Raw genomic sequence first — 20,391 nt, forward strand, 5'->3', positions numbered from 1 at the left:
AATTTACTGATGCCATTAATGATTTACCATTGGCAGTAGTGACGGATATGTGGTTCCAACAGGATGGCGCCACCGCACTTCGCCGTACCCGTAAGAGAGTGGCTGAATAACTAGTTCCCTAACCGATGGATTGGTAGGGGAGGACCAACGCTCTGGCCTCCAAGGTCTCCTGAGCTAAATCCGTTAGATTTCTTCCTCCGGGGCTATGTCAAGGGAAAGGTATACGCAACTGAACCAGATTCACCCGACGACCTTAAAGCCAGAATAAGAATCGCCATTGCCAACATCACCCCAGGAATGCTTCGCCACGCCCGCGAATCAATGGCCAGTAGACTTGAAGAATGCCTACATCAGGATGGTAGACACATCGAACATTTGCGCTAAAGGACATTAATTTCCTATTTGTTGCAGGATTAATCTTGCAAAATTTATGATATCTTACAAAAACTAATTTTTCATTAACATTATTGGATTGATTTCTTACAAATTCTCATTTTTTGTGATAATTTGAAACTACATGAACGATTTGTTTAGTGGATGCCAGATAATTCTTTAATTAAATTTCCATGAGTCTGGAAAATTTACTACAATTAATTTCCTCATTGATCTCGAGTTTTTTTTTTATAAAATGTCCGAAACATTTGGGCACTCTGATCTTTTCCACATTGTAGATGGCGACAAAGTCGCTTGTGATAAGGGAGTAGTTTAAAGAGACGACGACGAAAAAATGCGACGACGACGACGACGACGACGAAGGCGGAGCTAATCTTCCGTTTTATGTCTCCGTATAATTTTGACTCCATCATAGATGGCGACAAAATGAAAAAGATGACAAGAGCGCTTGGGGCATTTTCAAGAAATTTCTGTTGCGTCATGGAATCGGACCATTCTTTATTTTCAACAACACTATTAATGTTAAAAAGTAGCCGTTTAGATTAGAGCTTAAATGCGAAAAGAAGCGATGACGTCGAATACGGAGTTGATTATTGATATAAAGATTTATATAATACAATATAATCTGATTCAACTATTAAGCCTAGCAATTCGTATTATAATGATGTGGGAATTATTTGGGGATATGCAAGTTTATTTCTTAGTCTGAGCCGTTGATGGTGTAAAAAGTGATGAGTTCCGAACGTGATTTCGTTTTCTATTTCATGCTGCAACTGAGGTAGCTGCGACGCTACCCGATATTAAGTCGATCCATGCAAACTTTTTTTATAATTTTCATATTTATGCCTGTCAATTTTCAGTGATGAGGAATTTTAGATATGATGATGAATAATTAGGTTCCAATATTGATAAAGCATCAGTTCATCTGTCAAGCATTCAAATTTCGCCGCTTCTGTTAATCAAATGTTACCCAACCAATTTAATACATAGTTTCCATGTAAGCATTGGCGTATCAGTATAGCCTTGTCTTTCAACTTGTTTATTAGTAACGCTTTATGAAAGGTACGCCCTTCTAGATAAGAACCCACACCCTCCCGTAATGTTAAAGAAATAATTCACAGATTTTAGGCTTAGCGTCCCATAGAAAAAGCATGAGATTTTTGGTGGTCCACTCCATCGAATAACTCAGAAACTACTGCGAAGTTAAGGTTCGAAACACTTTTGAATTATCAAGCAACTATGGAATGTTGAACTTCCGAAGTTTGATTAAGAACAATTAAGTCTAAGTATTTTATTTTAATTAATTTATAAATCATGGTAAAACCGTTATATATATTACACTATTTGCATAGCATTTTATTCAGCCTCCAACGAGTTTGTGGCGTAACGATAACGCGTCTGCCTACGGAGCAGAAGATTGCAGGTTCGAGTCCTGGCAAGTTCGGTGTTTATTTTTACAGATCTTTTATACATCATAAAAGAAATAATCCTATAAATACAATGTTTGGATAATTTTATTGTTACGAAGTACGGGCTTGTGGCGTAATGGATAACGCGTTTGCGTTCGAGGCAAAACATTGCAGGTTCGAGTCTTCGAAAGCTCGATGTTTATTTTTGATGATGAATCTTAGTGTATAGAAAGGAAAATTCTTAAATAACAAACTTTCAATGAAATTTGCGCGTGCCGACCCCATAGATTAAGAGGTACCCACCCCACATCACCCCGACATTTTAGAGATAAAACTAAAACTAAACGATAACAGCTCGGGGTTTCAATCAAGTCTCTATGGCTCAGTGGTAGAATGTCTTACTACTGCGTGAGCAATCCAGGTTCGATTCCCGGCTGCGATCTGAAATATTTTTAATTAAAATTATATCTCTAAAGCTACCCCTATTGGTGGGTTGAGGTACTATCGATTTCCTTTTAAGCTAAAATATAACGATACCGAAAGCGAAAACTCCAGCCACAACTACTATTATGGCTCGGGCCATACTAAGAGCCTCATCGTATACTACGATGTGGCTAAAAACCAGTTATCATTAGTAACACTTATTTATTATGAGGGTCACAAGATTAGGCTCAGATTAATAACTAATGTGAATTGAGTTACTAACCGCCTACCAATGGTTAATTGAGTTACCAACCGCCTTTTTATCATGAAATAAGTTACCACACGCCTATCTATGGTGAATTAATTTACCACTAGCCTACCAAATTATTTAAACTTTCCCATAAAATAATGAGAGGCAATCGGTGTGAGCCAATATGCTCACGAACATCTTACTGGAACATCGAATTAATGACGTTTGACAAGCATATAATTATTTTTATAATAGATTAATACAAATAAAGACTGAAGGAACAGATATTATATAAAAAAGACTTGGTTTGCCCAAGCCTTAAAAACAAAACGATAAGAGTTTTTCCAGTTGACTGAAGCGTGGATATTATTTTTTTTTCTATTGAATTTTAAAGACAATCCGTATTTTACTACTCTTTAGAATTTAATTCGATCGCCTGATTTTACTGCTAATGGATTAGTTTCCTATAAATTAATTGAAATAAAAAATTACTTATCTCAGATTTTTCAACAACAATTCCATTTTCCTGAAACATTTTATCATGCATTTGCTATTTTGAGGGATATCGTGCAAATTTAATCAAATTGACACTTTTTTTAATTTCGGAGAATTTTCCTTTCAAAAGGTTTTAAACACATCAAGTTTTCATAATGTTTTCAACTAAATAGTAACTCAACCAACACTTCTAAAATCTTCCTCACAAGTATTGATATACACAGTTCAATAATTGTGACTGTGCTTAAAGAAGAAATGAACCCCTTTATCAAATATAAGAAAGGTGATAACAGCCCCCTTTTGTATTCGAAAAGTCCGCATATAATACATTATTAATGAGGGTATTATTTGAAAATTAAAGTACGTTCTCCCTTGAAAAGAAAAAATTTCATGATAAAATGTTTCAGGAAAATGGAATTGTTGTTGAAAAATCTGAGATAAGTAATTTTTTATTTCAATTAATTTATAGGAAACTAATCCATTAGCAGTAAAATCAGGCGATTGAATTAAATTCTAAAGAGTAGTAAAATACGGATTGTCTTTAAAATTCAATAGAAAAAAAAATATCCACGCTTCAGTCAACTGGAAAAACTCTTATCGTTTTCTTTTTAAGGCTTGGGCAAACCAAGTCTTTTTATATAATTTAATTTATGATTTCATTGATTTTGTCATTCTAAAGATAAGCTTACGAAACGTACTCGTACCATCTGTCAAAATGAGGGTATCAGATTGATATATCAATAGAGTTTTATTAGCTAGCGACAAATAAGATAACGTTTCTGAGCAAATACCAAAATTACCAAACCACTTCCATTTCGTTTCCAAAACGCTCCCAGGTAGGTAATTGGAAATTTGGAATATCAGCCTGTTGCACCCAAATTTTCAAGGACAATTTTAAACAATTAAGTTTTTTTCTTATACAGATCGATAAATTTCAATTAAAATGGAGTTTAATGTCTGGAAAAATGGGGCGTATCTAACGCTGGTCATTTTAGTTTTAATAAATTTGGCCACTTCGTTCGATATAACATTAAGCGATGGTGGTTACCGGGGGATTGTCGTGGCCATACATAAAGATGTACCGGAGGATAAAGCTATCATAGATAACATCAAGGTTATATTATTAATTTATAGTAAATAAATTCGTAAATGATTTTCTGATTAATTTAAATTGAATAGCAAATGTTCGTGGATGGATCTTCGTATTTATTCAACGCGACTAATAGACGTTTATACTACAAAGACGTGACCATCGTTATCCCCGAAACGTGGACTGGAAAATATAACCAAACAGAAGTTTACAGCGATTATTTTTCTACTTCTCACGTACGAATAGACTTGCCAAATCCCGAATTCGGTGATGCCCCTTACACCTTACAACCGGGGGAATGCGGGGAACAGGGAGAATACATACATTTCACTCCCAAATTCATTAAAAATGAAAATGGTTGGTCCTTGGAGATGTACGGAGAAAGTGGTACGAAGTTAGGTTTTAGACAAATTTGTCCAGCGGCTATTCATTTCGTGGGAATATTGATTTACGTAGGGAAACAACTGGTCCACGAATGGGCCCATTTTCGATACGGAGTTTTCGACGAATATGGTACGGCTGGAAACAGAAGGTTTCCGTTGTTTTACTTGGACGGTGGAAAGGTATTTCCCTCGGACAAACGGTTTAGCATTTCTCGGATGTAATTCGTTCATTTTATCGAACGTAGGTTATGCCAAGTACTTGCGTCAAGGACGTTAGAGGCTGGATCGAACGAGAGGACGGGGAACCCTGCATTCTGTATGAAAATAATTTCGTCGGTGACGATTGCCTTTTCATCCCCAACATGCAAGAAGACGCACAAAGCCTCAAAGCCTCTATCATGTACATGCCATTCTTGCCAACGGTACCGTACACTATACTTAATTTATTTAACTTTCTCAATCTCGAACTAACCAAAGTTTCCCGGATTAGATGTTTCAGTTTTGCGACGCTAACACGCAAGATTTGTCGAAACAACATAACTGGCGCGCTCCCACGAAACAGAACGCGTTCTGTCAGTATAAAAGTACTTGGGAGGTCATTTCGAAGCACGTCGATTTGCGAACGAGGTATGCTAGGACTAGTATCGTACAAAATTTTATTAAATGGGAAACCTTTAGATTTGATTTAATGAAAGTTTAAACGTTACTCTAGCCAAGGAACTTTACCAGCGAGCACCAAGACAAAACCGAATTTCAACATCCTGAAATTCGCTGGAAACCAAGATAGAAAAGTGGTTTTAGTCATGGACGTTTCGATCAGCATGCAGGTTGGTTGGTATAATTTCCGAAAAGTGTCTGATAATTTGTGGATAATGAATTGGATATTTTAGGAAAATAATCGTATAACGAGGTTAAAAGAGGCCGGCAATCGATTTGTCTTGGATACTCTACCCTTTAACGTTTCTTTAGCCATGGTTGCGTTTTACGGTAGTGCGTACACCATATCGCCATTGATGAGATTAACAAACACCACCGTTCGACAAACCTTAGCGAATCAAGTACCGGCGTCGGCTCCTGGATCAGGTACTTCCATTGGTTCGGGTTTAGGACGAGCGTGGAATGTATGTTGCCAAAAACTCTCCCTTTTTCGCTTAATTTTAATTGCCATAATCAAAACTTATTATACAGATATTGCGAGCAACCGGAAAACCCCAGGGTTCCTTAATTATATTAATTACTGACGGCGATCAAAATACGTTTCCGTACATCTACAACTACCAGAATGACTTGGTTCAAGCTGGTATTATTGTCAACACGGTAGCTATGGGTGGAGACGCCGAGAAACTCTTGGAGGACTTGGCGACAAAAACGGGTGGTAGTAGTTTTTACTTCCCTGATAACAGCCCAGACGCTTCCGGCTTGGACTCGGCTTTTGTGTCGTCCGTTTCCACCCAAGTGGACATCGATCTTCGACCAGTAACTGTACGTATCATCACGCGTAAATCGGGAATTTTATTTTTAATTTTATGAAATGTTTTCAGCTCGTGGGGCAAACCATTATTGTCAACAAAACTATGATTCGACCCGTCCCGATTGACAAAGAATTGGGCAAGAATACCGAGTTTACTTTCCGGGGTTCGGAAGCCAATTTGAGAAGGGTGAATTTTAGTCTGCACGCGCCGGACAATGTGACAAAATACGACGAAGATTCGGACGAATTTATTGACTACATTGAGTGGACGGGAATGAAGAAATTTTTTTTCGAAACAGCGCAAGTAAATGAATGCAATTTTTAAAGTCCGTAATACATAGTTCAATTTTTACTTTACATTTTTTAAGACTGGAGTATGGCTAGTGGTGATGAACGTCATTAATGACGTGAATGTAAAACCCGTTATTTCATTCAACATGGCTTCTGAAGTCGTCAATCCCAAGGTACAACCCGTCCGGGTCAAATCGTGGTTCGACAAGACCGAAGTGACCTTCCCGGCTTCGGTTAAAGTCTTAGCCCGTGTTACTAAAGGCTACAATGTCGTTCTTAACGCCACCGTTAAGTCCACTGTCGTTAGGCCTGGCGACAAAGACGTTGAACTCATTTTAAGGGACAATGGCGCGGGTACGTTTTAATCCAAGTTCCGATAAGATATGATAAAGTCATATCGTTAAATTCGCAGGTGCCGACGCCATCAAAGACGACGGTATTTATTCGGGCTATTTCAGAGCTTTCACGGGTGATGGAAGATACGCGGCCGTATCTACTGTCGTCAACGATGGACAAGCTAAGGTGAAACTACCAGGATCTTTCTATAACAGATTGGGATCTGGAGCCCCTAATATACCCAATGACGCCAAGAAAGATAGAAGTAAGCGAATCTCTTTTTGTAAATACACCGATGTCACGAGTTCAATGAACTTATTTCAGACAAACCCGCCGTCCCGGAATTCGACACCTCGGAGTTTCAAAAGGTTTCGGGTTCAATTCCCGACGTTCAGTTCGAAACGGAACCAGCTGAAAGTTTCTCTAGAAACGTAAACTTGGGTAACTTCCAGCTGAAGGATTGGAAGGCTGGCGACGTGGGTGTTAAACCCGACCGAGTGACTGATCTCAGGATAGAGTACGTCGGGAAACCGCTAAATCCCGATGATTGGACCCAACAATTAAACGGATCCGTACCCGATGTTGTCGTCCAATTAAAATGGACCATTGGGGCGAACGGTTTGCAGGACGAGGAGAGTGGTAAGATCAGCTTGACCGGTTTTCAACTGGAGATCGTATACTTAATGAACTGATTTTGAAATAGCTCAAGCGATAGAAATTCGTGGTTCCTTAACTGGAGATGAAATGATTAAAAACTTCGAAAATGGAGTGTTGATTTACTCGATGGTAAATAATTCCTCAGCGCAAGGGGAAGAGCAAAGCGCCGAATTCATTTTGCCCGAAGAAATGGACTTGACGCGTGTCAACAAGAACGCCACTGACATTTACTTCGCCTTGGTTAGCGTCAACCTAAAGAAAATAAGGTCCGATATGTCCAACATCGTCACCGCCCATTTGGGTTACTCACCTCCCATCGAAACCAAGGAAATTACCAAGTCCAAGACGGGACTTATTGTAGGTGTAGTCATTGGCGTATTAATCGCTATTGGAATTATAGTTGGCGTATTAGCGTATAATAACAAAAAATAAGAACTAGTGACATTATAATAATAATGATTTTATTAATTTATCTAAAAAGGATACTTAGAGAGTAGGACTATAATTTCCCCGTGATTCAGGAACTCCGAGAGTTAATCCAACATCTTTTAGGAGTCTTTTAATCCTGTTTCCCAATCCGCTTTTAAACCCACCCGACTCCTATATGGGATTGAAATTGAGCGTTACTATTTTATAAGCCATTTTTAGGGCAGCAGCGGCGAGCCCCATGCACTCAGATCACACCCGGTAAGAGAAAAGGAATCTCTAATTCCTTTGGTGAAAGCCATGGGGAAAACCCTTAAAACCTCGACTAACGGTTTCTATTCAGATTGGCGCGAAACAGGCATGCCTTCAATACTGCCTTTAATGTATAAAAGTGTTTTTATTATTGGATGTAACTTTTATCGTTATATGTTTACTGTTTTGAAAACATTGCACTGAACAAAAATCCCATGAATCTTGGGATTGGCTTGACATTCCCGTCGTAGGCATACTTCTACACATTTTATACCCTTCTGCTGAGTAAAGGTACAAAACGTTTTCAGATTGGAGGCTATTGAAATTGTCTAATAGTTCTAAACAATCTGGTTACTCGGATTAAAGTCGTACTTTACATTGTTGGATATTTCCTTGTTTTAGGGGCCAATGTTTGGGGGGGGGGGTGGCCATATCTCCGTAACCAAATGTTGTACACCCCATGTTCTTTGATACTTTCCACCCAGTTGGGCCCAATAAACACGCTCCTTCATTATTGATGGACTTTAAAAAGACCACCTGTATATAACATATATGTAGAGTAAATCAAAATTTTAAATTATTTTCTAGGCGTAGAGTGTTTAAAGCAGAACGAAACTTTCCCTGCCAAGTAATTACGTCCAGGAACTGTGTTTATTCTGAGCTTTTAAACTATTTCGCTAGTCGAAAAGGGAAAAGAAGATAAAAACCTCGCTTCCTTTCCCCCGTAACGCAGAGTTATTATAAAGTTTTGCAATTGAAGTAAAGTACCAAGAGTAAATAAAACTAGAAGTAAGAAACACGGTCTTAGGATGATATTTTCCCAATCTTTCCATCGCTCATACTATATACCATTCCATTATTGACATTGGTTAAGAGAACTTTACAGAGGTCCGTCAAGAACCGTCACCTCTAGAGGCAATGAGAGTTGGCTTACCTCCCGCGTGCAGTGAACTCTGGCTCCATCTGCCGTTGCATCTTGGCAATTCGGAAGAACTCCTCCGCCCCTGCGCGTTGGTTTCTCTACAAGTAATTTCAGGAATGGTCTATAGCCACAAACTTTAAATTTACAGGATGTCGTACCTGAAATTCAAAAGCTATTTTGTCTCTAGCTCGGTTTTTAAGTGCCAAAAAGAGACTGTCGTGTGTTTGAATGAGTGGCTGAGTTCTTTACTCACAGTTTATTTACTATTGTCATAAAAACTAAAATTACCTTACTCTACTTGGAATACGATAATTTCCCAAAGTAGGTGAATATAAATTTCGTTGAAAGAAAGAAATTAAGGTTTCCTTCCATAAATGAGCGTGATTATTTAAAGCTTCAACCTAGAATTTTATTAAGAAAGGGTTAAGAACTAAACATATTCCATTTTCCACAAACTGGACCTTGAGCTGAAAACTTTCGTCTTGGTCCAAAGAGTCGAGACCAACCTAATTATTAACAGAAATCAAGCACAAATACATCAATGTAAGTTTCTTTTTCACACCTGGAACGTCTTTATATTTTATTTTAAATTTGTTAAACTCGTAAACCATATTCGGTGGGCTTACCCTTTACACCCATAATTATGTCTAGGTTAAAGAACGATACCAATGGCTCGTACCCGCCTGTTCGATTTGCAACAACTTCAGTAAGTTTTAGAAACTGGTTTCAATTAATACTTCGATCGAAAACAAAAATTTTAAAATTAACTTTTCAGATTCCTTTTTGGTCCGTTCCACAAAACAAGAACGGTCTACTATATATAGATGGTGCTTTTCATAACGTATTTCACACAATATTGGAAAAATTTAATTTAACGTAAGTATGCGCAAAAATATATGAAATTTTTATATTATTTATTGTATGTAAATACTGTTCATTTTTACCTCTCCGGGTGACGATAACGTCCCGGAGAGGTATTAAACTGGACGTGTCTGAGTGTGCGTCTGTCTATCTGTGTGTGTCTGTCACCGCGATCGCAGTTGTCAATTCGGAGCAAACGTGTTCGCAGAAAATAATATTAGCTTCTACTCCGTTATCATCGTTAGGGTTAAGATTTACGTGGCAATCGGCTATGGTTACGAGAAAAGACTAGCCTTCCAATGGAAGGGCTTCCACCAAAGGTTCACGCAATTACGCTATTTCTCATCATCTATTATGAATCAATTACCCTACATACCCTAAATTTCCAAAACTTCTTAAAGAGAATTCAAACGTCAAAAATAGCTATGTTTAAAATGATTTTAAGAATAAAGTTTTCTAGGGTGATTTAATTATAATTAAGCTAAATTAATGACAATTAAAATAATATCAATTATATTGATTTAATTATTTAAGAAAAACCTCTTAATTGCGTCTCGACTCGGAGAGGTTTATTTCGGTTTCCCAACTTGTTATATATTATGAAAATATAATATATTTTTATATATTACGAAAATATTAGTCATATTTATATATTATAAAAGAATATAATTAGGTTATATATATATATATATATAGGCCCATATACTCTTGATTTCTTTATTTCCTGTCTACTCCCATTGGCTGACTGCCTTCTGTACAAGACATATTCTCGTATGCCATACTGTATTTTCTCTATGCCTTGAATAATGCTTCAATAATTCATTAATTTGAACTTCTGCAATTGCTTATCAATAAAGAACAATAATTGTAAATAAGTTTATATGTAGTTCTCTTGACTCGGAGAGGTACCATTTTGGTTTTTCCCAACTTGTAAAATACTTTTTTGGGGATCAAAAACTACCCGAGTATCAATTTCCATTTTTATGTTCAAATGTTCTAGTTCAAACCCTAAAGTTCCTGGACTAATGTTAGACTAACTTTTTACCAATTTGCAGCGTTTACCACGGCGATGTTGCGATAACTGAGAAAGATATAGAATATGGCAGAGTTACGGGTCCTAACGAGGCAACTGGAATGCTTGGATTTCTGGTTAAAAATGTAAGCACGATGGGGAAAATAATGAAAGTCGTCTCATTATATTTACGATGTTATTACGCTCAGATTTCGGACATAAGTATATACACCGCACCACCAAACTACGAGGCTTTTAAATACGTGCAATACTCGACGCCCCATTACAGGTCAACATGGACGATCATTAGCATGCAACCTATAGAGGAAATCTCCAATACGTTTGAAGTATTGCGGATTTTTAAGTCTAGTGTAAGTTTATTTATTTTAACTTCAATTACCAATTTAACGGTTATAGGCTGCAAAATTTAATAATTTTCTGTTAAATTCAGACACCAATATAACGGATTAGGTTTTACCGGAGCCTCCGAGATATCTAGGCCCGTATGGGTCGATTTTTATGTGGGGAAATATCCAGTTTCATGGAGGAAATATTTTTACCCAATATGTGAACTAGATGGCGCTTTTATTAACGTTGCGACAGGGGTTCTTCCATAAATTGTCGTTGATATTTTAGGGGCCAATTGTAAAAAAATTATGAAAGAGAAAGGTTTCGCCCTTAAATCAACGTAATTGTTCTAGGGTCCACTTACTTTTTATTGAATCTTTTGGTTAAATTGTGTGGACAACAAAATTAATTATGAGATTTTAACTTTGTTGTTTTTTTAGTAAAACAAAACTTCTTGAAGTTTGCTAATTCACAGTTTTATTATACCATAAGGGGAACTTTTTTACTCCTTCGTAACCTTTAATTTTTTAACCTTAGCTTTTTTATCCTTTACTTCTTTAGCATGATTGTTAAATAAAGGTCTTCGGTAATTTTCTAAAACATTTTTTTACTATCCGTGACCTCGGTTTTACCGCTCTACGTCTGTCTTGCCCTAATATTGTAGCAGTCGACGGGGTCACGAGGATGAACTTATTTTTATTTTACGATACTAAAAGCGGCCCAAAGTTATAAAACACGGCAAACTAAATTAGTTAAAAAATACTCTCGCTTCGCGAGAGGCACGGGCCTAGGTATCTCGGAGGCTCCGGTTTTACATGTTAGGCAATGGCCATATGAACTTTTCTATAGTATTTAAAGAATTCAATGAATAATGAAAATAGAAGACCCCACCAATCCCACCATCAGATGTTTTGTACAACCGTTCCGTAGGCTACTGAAACGTTTTTCCACTCCGTCTTTTAAAACTTATAGGTAAAGCTACCGTGAGGTAGTGGTCCATTAAAAATTAGAATCAGTAAAGTCTAGAGAGAGAACGGACAACAATATAGTATATAATTGATGAGAGCCATAGATAAAATCAGTTCTAAGAAAATGCGCGAGAAAGTTTTTGAAAAAGTAGTTCATAGCATGGGAACCAAAAACTTAGAACTAAAACTGTTATACTACGCGTCATATGACGTTACATAGCGCAACGGAGCTCCACGCGTTTATACTACGTTGGGCCAGGGATAACTGAGGTGAGATGGATTGGAAATTATGACAGGCGACCTGCGGCACCGTAACCCTCCCAGTGTACCCTCGCTTACGCCCCTACCTTCGGTAGGCGATTTTTAAGTGCTGCTGCTTAACGCCATTTTATTTGTATGAGAACTAGCTTCTATATTTAAGATAGAGGGAGCGTCCTTAACAATTTTCGTACTGTACGACCCTACCTGGGAGGACTACGGTGCCGTGGGCGCGGGTACAGAGGCAACGTTATGGTATATGGGTTACCACTCCTTCAAGGTTGAGCTTTACTTACCACTCCTTCAAGGTTGAGCTTTACTTAGAAATAAAGGAACCTTCATCTCGGAGGTACTGTCTCACCTTTGGAGTAGAAATGTTGGTGCGACATTACAATGCGCACGCCCCAGTCTTTGGTAGGCGATTGTTAAGTGCTGCTGCCAAGCGGAATATTATTTGTGGGAGAAAAAGCTTCTATTTTTAAGACTTATCAAAACGCCGAGTCTACTGGGGAGACTTCTGTTCAATAATAAATATTAAAATCCTTCAAAACCTTATAAAAGTCTAAATTAAATGCTACTATCGCTATAAGTAAAAGTTTTGAAAATTTTCACGAATTTTGAAATAGCTTAAATTCGGGAGTTACGTTTTGGTTTCACAAAAGGTGTGAGAGGATATTTTTAGAAATAATCCATATGGGACTGCATTTTGTTTTAGACATGGATAGCAATCCTTTTAACGATCATGTTAGTAGCGTTATATGTATACTTTCGAAACAAACTGCTGAACAACAGAGCAAAGAGAAACAACTTTCTGAAGGAATTTATGGATGTTTTTAGTATTACTGTTTTGCAAGGTAAATTCTGATAAATGTTAATACCGAATGTGTACTGACGCAACACTTTCAGGATACAATCTGAAAAATGTTTCATCATCATTGCTGATAAGGACAGTTTGGATGATGTGGTTTTTCTCGTACTTGACTATTGCAGCCGTGTTTTCTGGTAGCCTTCTTTCGAAGATGACTTTACCGAACACCTTGCGATACTTTGACCGCCTTGAAGATTTACTAATAAAACCCGACGTGAGCCCACGAATTCCCCGTGATACCAGTATTCAATACATTTTCATGGAAAGTATTAAATTCTAAGATTTTGTAGATCTATTGATTGAATTGCTAAAAGGGAAGTTTTAATAGTAACAATATTTATTTCATAACAAATTGTTTATAGCTAATGGACACCGGAATAAACAATACATACACCTAAAGCATGGTTCTCACTTGACCGAAAATACTGCTTTACAGCTGGGCGTCAAACGTCAGATTTGTTTTTAACGTTGTCGCCCAGCGTTATAGTGCTTTCACTTAGCGTGTTTCCCGCAAATAATGGAACCAAGGCTTAACTGATAAACTGAACATTGCTCCAATTGCGGCCAATCTATTATCTTTCTTTTTTTGGTTTTTGTAATCTTTGTGTCTAAAATCATAAAGATATGGATGGTTCCGAACCTTTCCAATAATGATTTCAGCATTGATCTTCGGCATTCTCAAGGACTTGTACTAGTTACTGACTCTATTAGGGCATAGCTGACTTGTATTAATACAAGTCGGCTATGTCCGAAAATGACGTCACGACTCAAGCTTGTTGCTGATTGGCTCGCACAGAGCGTTAACATTGAACGCTGCTGAAAAAATAGAAAGGTAATATCGCTACACTCAACGTAATTTCGGTCCAGCGTAACTATGTTTTTCTTCGGTTGTCGCTTGACGTCGGCCGAAAATTCGTGATATACGCCAAGTGAAAACCATGCTTGAGACCATTAAACACTTTTTTAATGGAATGGAGATACAGGTGGCGCGTGGTTCTTTTAGGGCAGCGCCTCTCTAGCGCCACGCCGCGACCAATATTGAAACTTTTCCCACTCAAACCATAGCCGTAACATGATCTATGAGTCGAAAGGTTGGGGCGACGACACAAATATTATTCTTTCCGGCCATTATAAATGAAATAGCTTGTAGTAATTTTTTATTAATTTTTGGCAGAACTCGACATTACCGCTGCATCAAAATGTTTATAAACAAATAGAGAAAACCCAAGGACTATTCGATTTCACGGACATCGATCCTCCGGAAGAAATTGCTCAAATGCAAGCTTCGAAGGAAGTCTTTATCTGTGATTTGGCAACTATAAAATTGATTATGTATGCCTTCGATGAATGCAGCTCAGATATACTTTTTCACTTGTCAAAGGAAGACGCCATTGTGGAGCATTATCATTACATGATTCGAAGAGGATTTAATCCAGAAATAGCAAATGCATTTAAGCGACTGTTCGTATTCAACTTCGTGCTTTATGAAGTAGTAAATTGAATTGAAAATGTTGTTTACTGTTAAATGAAAGTTTTTACAACTCACTAGATTATCCACAATTCTCTCCAACCTAAAAACGTCTTTAGGGCATAATAGCTTTTATATTTTATCGCACCCTACTTTAATCAGTATTTAAAAATCATTCTTGATTTAAAGTTTCATCCATATTTTACCATCAATCCTGAGTATTAAAATAACACTTTAAGTTTATAAGATTTGTTCCGTAAGTATGACGCTTCTATCCTATACTTCGTAATGCTAGAGACTTCCAGTTGAAGCTAGTTCGAGAACGACAATCGAGAATTGACTACGCTCGGTTAATTTTGCAGTCCATGTTCCTATTTAGTATGCATTACTAAGCCCTTGACAGCTTCTCACCATACGTCACTTTACCTCGAATCTATATGACCTACGTCACTTCATGACAACCTCTCAGTAACAAACTTACGGAACATATCTTATGAACTTATGATAATACAAATAAATATTCAACATATTTTGCATTAAATGTTTGTGTGAAAATGCTAAGGCCGCGAGAGGTACGCGTAACAAATCAAGCGTTACTAACGAAGCTGCGCAACTTTTACAAAAACTACGTCTCGACACTAGGCTAGACCATGGTTCGACCTTTCAACCCAGCACAACACTTGCTAACCTTCTTTGTCTTTTGGTAGGGTGTTGCGATACAGTGAAGCAGGAATATTCCTGGAAGACGTTCGACTACAGACAGCAGACAAACCAAAATGTAGCTCAGTTTTCAACGAAAAACAATTTCGTACCAGCACGGAAGTCGTATCTGCGTTAATCGCCGAACATATCTACTTGCCAATGATGTTCCTAGTATTTGCATCAGTATTCTCAACGATATATTTCCTTCTGGAAATAACTTTGTTCAAACCGAAAATCGGTCGACATCGCCGAAGGAAAGCCTACAATATGTGGTATTAAATTTCACGAAACTGCACGTGAAGATACTGAGGCGTATTTTTACTCAGACCAACTAACCCATAGACAGGCAAAGCCATGTTAAACCCGCGTTAACAAATGGCAATCGCGCCCTCACGCGTCTATCGACCGCAATTTATCCCCAAATGTCCCGTAAAGAATAATTCGTCTGTAATGGTTCGGGATATTTTTTGGCCAAGGCTTAATGTTAATAATCTAAGCCTTTGCCTACGAATGGATTTCCACACTAAGCCTGTGGCTTGTTTACAGGTGGGTCCCTTTACAATGCATAGAGGGGTGCAGGGGGCTAGCCCCTATGCCACAGCTAACCTACAGCGCCCTAAACTAACTATTACCGTTAACCTCTGCAAGTTTTGATGGAAAGGAGAAACCGGGTTAGACCGCGGAGGAAAACTCCTTTAACAAGCGGGGAGAGAACTTGCTAACTCTACGCAGAAGAATTTGTTCCCAGATTTTCACCCGGTGCCACAGTCCGGGATCGAACCCGGGATCCTCTTGCTGCGAGACGAAAGCGCTAACCGCTACGCCACCCCATCTAAACAGACTTTATAAACAATACACGAGTGATATTTACAAAAACTAACTAGATAGATCGCTTATATAAATCTTTGATGAGAGAGGCTAAAATAAATAATGTAATTCAACTCACTTTTATAATTTAGTCAGATTTCTCCCCGTATCGGTGACTGGAGACCTCTAGGCCTACTCCTCAAAAAGCAAAATGACGCAAATTTTACTAGGGTTTGATGTAAAACTTACAACATCCGCCGCCACAGCGCTAGTGTCAGGCGTTGCTCTAAGCAAACCTAGCTCCCTATTCAGTTGCCTGTCCATGGGTAAGGTGGTCTGATATTTTTACTATGACCATTCAATTATACTTGGAAACACAGAATTGCTAAATTAACAAGGCTTAATACACAAACATATTAATTCGTTTAGCCTTGTTTAGATACAATGAAATTAAGTTGAAATTTTAAAAATCTTGTTTTGGACCTTCAATGTAAACGAGTTTAATAAAAATGAATATAAAATGAATATATAATCACAACTGAACTTAAAAGGTTCCCAGTTCTTGAGCTCAAATGTTTGTATTAGTAGGACTTGAAGGCCAAGTTATTGGACCAACATGTCTCTCTTTTTAAAGGGGCTGGCTGTTGGGGCGAGGGGGGGGGGGTCAAACTGTTGGTTAGCATATTGCTTACCAGCCCACCTCGACGGTGGTGCCATTCCTTATGGCCAAAGATCTGGGTGTTTTCCCCCTGAACTAAGGGCGGACTTCACCCCAACAGCACCGGTTAGCCCCTTTAAGTATCAAATAAGATTTTTTTAACGTTTTTTAAGTAATATTTAAGGATCGGTTTTGGATTATGAAGTACTTAAATGAGACTTAAGTTGCGAGTTAATCTAGTCTTATTTTGAACTTGCAATTCAAACCATAATTTTTTTAAAAGAATACTTATAAATTTTAAGCCTAACCAGCAGAAATATTAAATTTGTTATACTTCTTCGCATATACATGTATTACTTGTGACATTAAAATAAATGACTTACAAAAGGAAATTCCAGTTCCGTTAGATTATATCCGGAAACGCAAACTGTTTGTTTTTGTAAGATTGATAACTTTTATCATGCTTCCTTTTATTAAGGAAATGAATAGGCAAATAAATAAATTATCCATCAACCATGCTTCACATACACTTAGAAAATTGAACCGAAATGAAAAAAGTTTAACTTTTCTAATTGTCTTTGCGAAGCGTAATCACATTTTTACATTATTTGAGAAATAATTGGTGGAGTGGTGGTTCTCAACAACAGTAGAATTTGGCGAGATGGTGATCAAGAACTTCGAGGGAATCGTTGACCACTAACCCATTACAGAAATGCTTAGACTTAATGGTCTGAGTAACAGGTAAGAAAAAGATCACGTGACGTTATTAGACTCAACAAATAACAAACAGTAGCTGATTAGAACAGCACTGAATAACAAACAGTAGCTCATCGAAAAGAAGAAAATGGTAATTAATTTTTCATCTTCTCCAACAACATTTGTTGTTGCGTCAAAAGGAAATCGTAATTGATCAAATATTAAAGGAAAAGGTCAGCTAACATAACATTATGGCTTAAAAGAACGGCCTTTTTCTAAATACGAAAGGAAAAAATTACAAAGAAATAAATGATTTCTTATTAAAAATAATTAGCATTTAATTAGTCTTAAAAACGAGGACTACTGCGCCACCCGCCGTTAGCTTAGTGGCGTCTGCTAAATCGAACCTCTTAATTACCTCCCTCAGCCTGTGAAAATTCAACCAATCCCGCTATTCCTGTAGGGATAAGTGGTTCGATTTAGGAGACACCACTAAACCAATGGCGTTGTTGTAGTCGTATAGTCCACGTTTTTTAAACTAATTAATTGCTAATTATTTTGCAATAAGAGATCATTTATTCTTTAAATATTTTTCCTTTTATATTTAGAAAAAGGCCGTTCTTTTAAGCTATAATGTTATGTTACCTGAACTTTTCGTCTTTTCCTTTAAAATTAGTATTTCAATAATAAACTGGGCCTAGAAGGAATTCGTTGTTTATTTACCATAACCATATCTCATAATTCATTGTTGTAAAAACTGACTTGAAAATCATAAACAACTTGTGTAGCCCAAATTAGTTGACTACCATTAGAAATAAACCAGGAACAATAATTTATGACAAGGTTAGATTTTATACATACATCAAGAATTGATGACCTAGTTTCTACTCCAATTTATTTCCTAATAATTTAACTAGTTGGAAAATATTGGATCGTCTGAAGCAGGCTTAAGTGTCCCCTCATATCACCGGATGTTAATTAAAAACTACTGTTTAATATTTTTCTGATATGATTTTTAAAGTATAAAATAACGATAATTGAGTCCTAGATTGTTATTTTAGTACAGTAACGCCACGAGTAAGGGTTACCATGAAAAGCATACTGTTTCTCTGTTTTATATCTCTGTGTAAGTAACAAACCTGATGCAACGGTGGTCAAACATGCAAGATGTTTCATAAACCAACGACTTATTTATTTGTACAGCCTTTTCCATTTCTTGGGCTTCAACCTATGTTAGGTCCAATGAATACCTGGACTCGCTGGTCAGAAACCGTTTGTCTACAGAGCTGACAGCTCGGCGTCTTGACCCAGCGATCTTACGGGATTTCAACCAGGAATTTCGAACCAAAGTAACGGTTTTCAACGTCAAAGTGAAGGCCGAGTACAATGATGGAAAACTGAGTGGACTTAGATCAGCGCACAGACTTGGCGATTGCGGGGCTCCAGCTTGGACTGGCGCCGATCACACTCAAGCAATTTTCTCATGCGCTTTGGCTTTAGACAACTTGGTAGTCACTTACGACGGTAAAGCGAAATACAGCAAGATTCCGAGAGCCAATTTCAAAGCCAAGGGTACTGTTAAAAACGCCAACGTTAGGTTTGCATTAACCATGGACAAATTTGGAAACTTTCCACGGCTGATTGATTTTAGGGTGAGATATTTCAAACCAAAGTTGTGCTTGGCTAAAGCAAAGAGAATGTATTAGAGGCGGAACTCGGAGTCAGACGAAATGCATGTAGTCCCTCATTCCTAAAACGATATACTGTGCCGTTCCCTGGTTACCTCTGCCCCTCCTCACGGCGTACATTGTCGCGCATGCATTCAAGCCCCCTTGCTCTAGCCTCATGAGCTTGTTTATAATTTTGAATATCCCTCGTTTCCAACAACGATCACGTATCGCGCGCCTTTACCAAAGCCCTGCGCGTCGAAGCATGCGGTATAGGGACTTGGCAGTACTACGTCACGCAACGTCAGGCTACCTTCCACTAATGCTAAAAAACATACCAGGAGGAGGGGCTTATATAACTTTCATTCTGTTAAAAAACATAACATAATGGCGCTGGGGGCGGAGTTAAGCCCGAATTGCCAAGTCCCTATTAGCCTCGGTTTTTTACCTGCCCCCTTTCCAGAACAGGCCTGCCCTCTTATACATCCTCCTTGGATGAAGTTACTACCATTCTTTTAGTTCTCAGATGCTTTTGATGCGTTGTGTATTGACTTGGTTTAAGTTTTAAATTAGAATCTTTTGCGGTTTTTTTTGCAGATTGAATCAAAGGGTGCTGTTAAAGTGTCCCTGGACGAGCTTGGATCGCTAATGGCAGTTAAGAATTCACTGAAAGAAAACTTTGCTATCAAAGTAATCGAGCAAATTGAGGATGCAATTTACAATTCCCTTCGACCAGCCTTGGAAACATCAGTAATAGCTGGAGGACCAATACCAATGCCCATCGCTTAATCTATTAATCGAAAACACTTATCTGTCAAAAATATGTTTTGGCTTCTAAAAATGTAACTCCAGAAAACTTTAAATAAACTATCAAACTTTATTATTCTGTTTACTTACATTATGCTCTGTGAGCATGCTTCGCTTAAACCAAACACTCAAAAGCAACAACCAAAATAAGCCCTGAATAATTTACCCATTCTTTGGACTGGTTCACCCAACACGTCATACACGTTTAGGAAAATACTCATGGGGCTCACGTGACCCTAGCTTGAGAAAGTTGTGAGAGCAAAGGAGGACCACTGAGGGCCTCAAGAGAAGCAGGTTGGCGAAACAAGAAGCGCAAGGAGACGGATCAACGGGTTGGCGCCTAGCTATAGCCGAAGTTGAAAAACAAACTTAACCGCACTAAACAACCACCTAATTTATAAACTTAAACTTACGGGTAAAAACGAAAGTATCGCCATGCAGTTGCATTAATCTAAGGCATAGCTAATAATAAT

The 20,391-nt window shown here is 37.8% G+C and overlaps 3 protein-coding genes across 3 annotated transcripts; all 3 read left to right on the forward strand.

Annotated features, from left to right (window-relative positions):
• Positions 1 to 3,744: 3,744 nt before the first annotated feature.
• On the forward strand, positions 3,745 to 9,504 carry LOC149647128 (calcium-activated chloride channel regulator 1-like). The gene is made up of 16 exons (XM_089849987.1): positions 3,745 to 3,806; positions 3,894 to 4,084; positions 4,150 to 4,447; positions 4,517 to 4,623; positions 4,689 to 4,865; positions 4,934 to 5,070; positions 5,156 to 5,270; positions 5,334 to 5,564; positions 5,632 to 5,925; positions 5,985 to 6,218; positions 6,283 to 6,559; positions 6,618 to 6,806; positions 6,866 to 7,180; positions 7,245 to 9,119; positions 9,193 to 9,341; positions 9,450 to 9,504. The coding sequence occupies exons 2-14, from the start codon at positions 3,914 to 3,916 to the stop codon at positions 7,628 to 7,630; spliced, it is 2,931 nt and encodes a 976-aa protein (XP_089706113.1). The 5' UTR covers positions 3,745 to 3,806; positions 3,894 to 3,913; the 3' UTR covers positions 7,631 to 9,119; positions 9,193 to 9,341; positions 9,450 to 9,504.
• Positions 9,505 to 13,155: 3,651 nt separating this feature from the next.
• Positions 13,156 to 16,401, forward strand: LOC149647129 (uncharacterized). The gene is made up of 2 exons (XM_089849705.1): positions 13,156 to 14,574; positions 15,289 to 16,401. The coding sequence occupies exons 1-2, from the start codon at positions 14,390 to 14,392 to the stop codon at positions 15,560 to 15,562; spliced, it is 459 nt and encodes a 152-aa protein (XP_089705831.1). The 5' UTR covers positions 13,156 to 14,389; the 3' UTR covers positions 15,563 to 16,401.
• A 2,007-nt stretch (positions 16,402 to 18,408) lies between these two features.
• LOC149647130 (uncharacterized) lies at positions 18,409 to 19,973 on the forward strand. The gene is made up of 3 exons (XM_089849994.1): positions 18,409 to 18,570; positions 18,648 to 19,096; positions 19,709 to 19,973. Exons 1-3 carry the CDS (start codon positions 18,534 to 18,536, stop codon positions 19,898 to 19,900), a joined length of 678 nt encoding a protein of 225 aa, XP_089706120.1. The 5' UTR covers positions 18,409 to 18,533; the 3' UTR covers positions 19,901 to 19,973.
• Positions 19,974 to 20,391: the final 418 nt, after the last annotated feature.

The sequence above is a fragment of the Phalangium opilio genome, unplaced genomic scaffold, assembly GCF_054372755.1.
Source record: "Phalangium opilio isolate 3A_F unplaced genomic scaffold, DU_Popi_V2 ptg000089l_1, whole genome shotgun sequence".
NCBI classification, from domain to species: domain Eukaryota; kingdom Metazoa; phylum Arthropoda; class Arachnida; order Opiliones; family Phalangiidae; genus Phalangium; species Phalangium opilio.

What these genes read in the sequence shown, in the direction of transcription:
- LOC149647128 (XM_089849987.1), top strand. Translation starts at nt 3,914, where the DNA reads ATGGAGTTTAATGTCTGGAAAAATGGGGCGTATCTAACGCTGGTCATT. An exon ending in TTTAAGGGACAATGGCGCGG is followed by an intron (nt 6,560 to 6,617) that starts GTACGTTTTAAT and finishes TTAAATTCGCAG; the next exon opens with GTGCCGACGCCATCAAAGAC. An exon ending in TTTGCAGGACGAGGAGAGTG is followed by an intron (nt 7,181 to 7,244) that starts GTAAGATCAGCT and finishes ATTTTGAAATAG; the next exon opens with CTCAAGCGATAGAAATTCGT.
- LOC149647129 (XM_089849705.1), top strand. Translation starts at nt 14,390, where the DNA reads ATGCAAGCTTCGAAGGAAGTCTTTATCTGTGATTTGGCAACTATAAAA. An exon ending in GCAAATGCATTTAAGCGACT is followed by an intron (nt 14,575 to 15,288) that starts GTTCGTATTCAA and finishes GTCTTTTGGTAG; the next exon opens with GGTGTTGCGATACAGTGAAG.
- LOC149647130 (XM_089849994.1), top strand. Translation starts at nt 18,534, where the DNA reads ATGAAAAGCATACTGTTTCTCTGTTTTATATCTCTGT. An exon ending in TCTCTGTTTTATATCTCTGT is followed by an intron (nt 18,571 to 18,647) that starts GTAAGTAACAAA and finishes TTATTTGTACAG; the next exon opens with CCTTTTCCATTTCTTGGGCT. An exon ending in CACGGCTGATTGATTTTAGG is followed by an intron (nt 19,097 to 19,708) that starts GTGAGATATTTC and finishes TTTTTTTTGCAG; the next exon opens with ATTGAATCAAAGGGTGCTGT.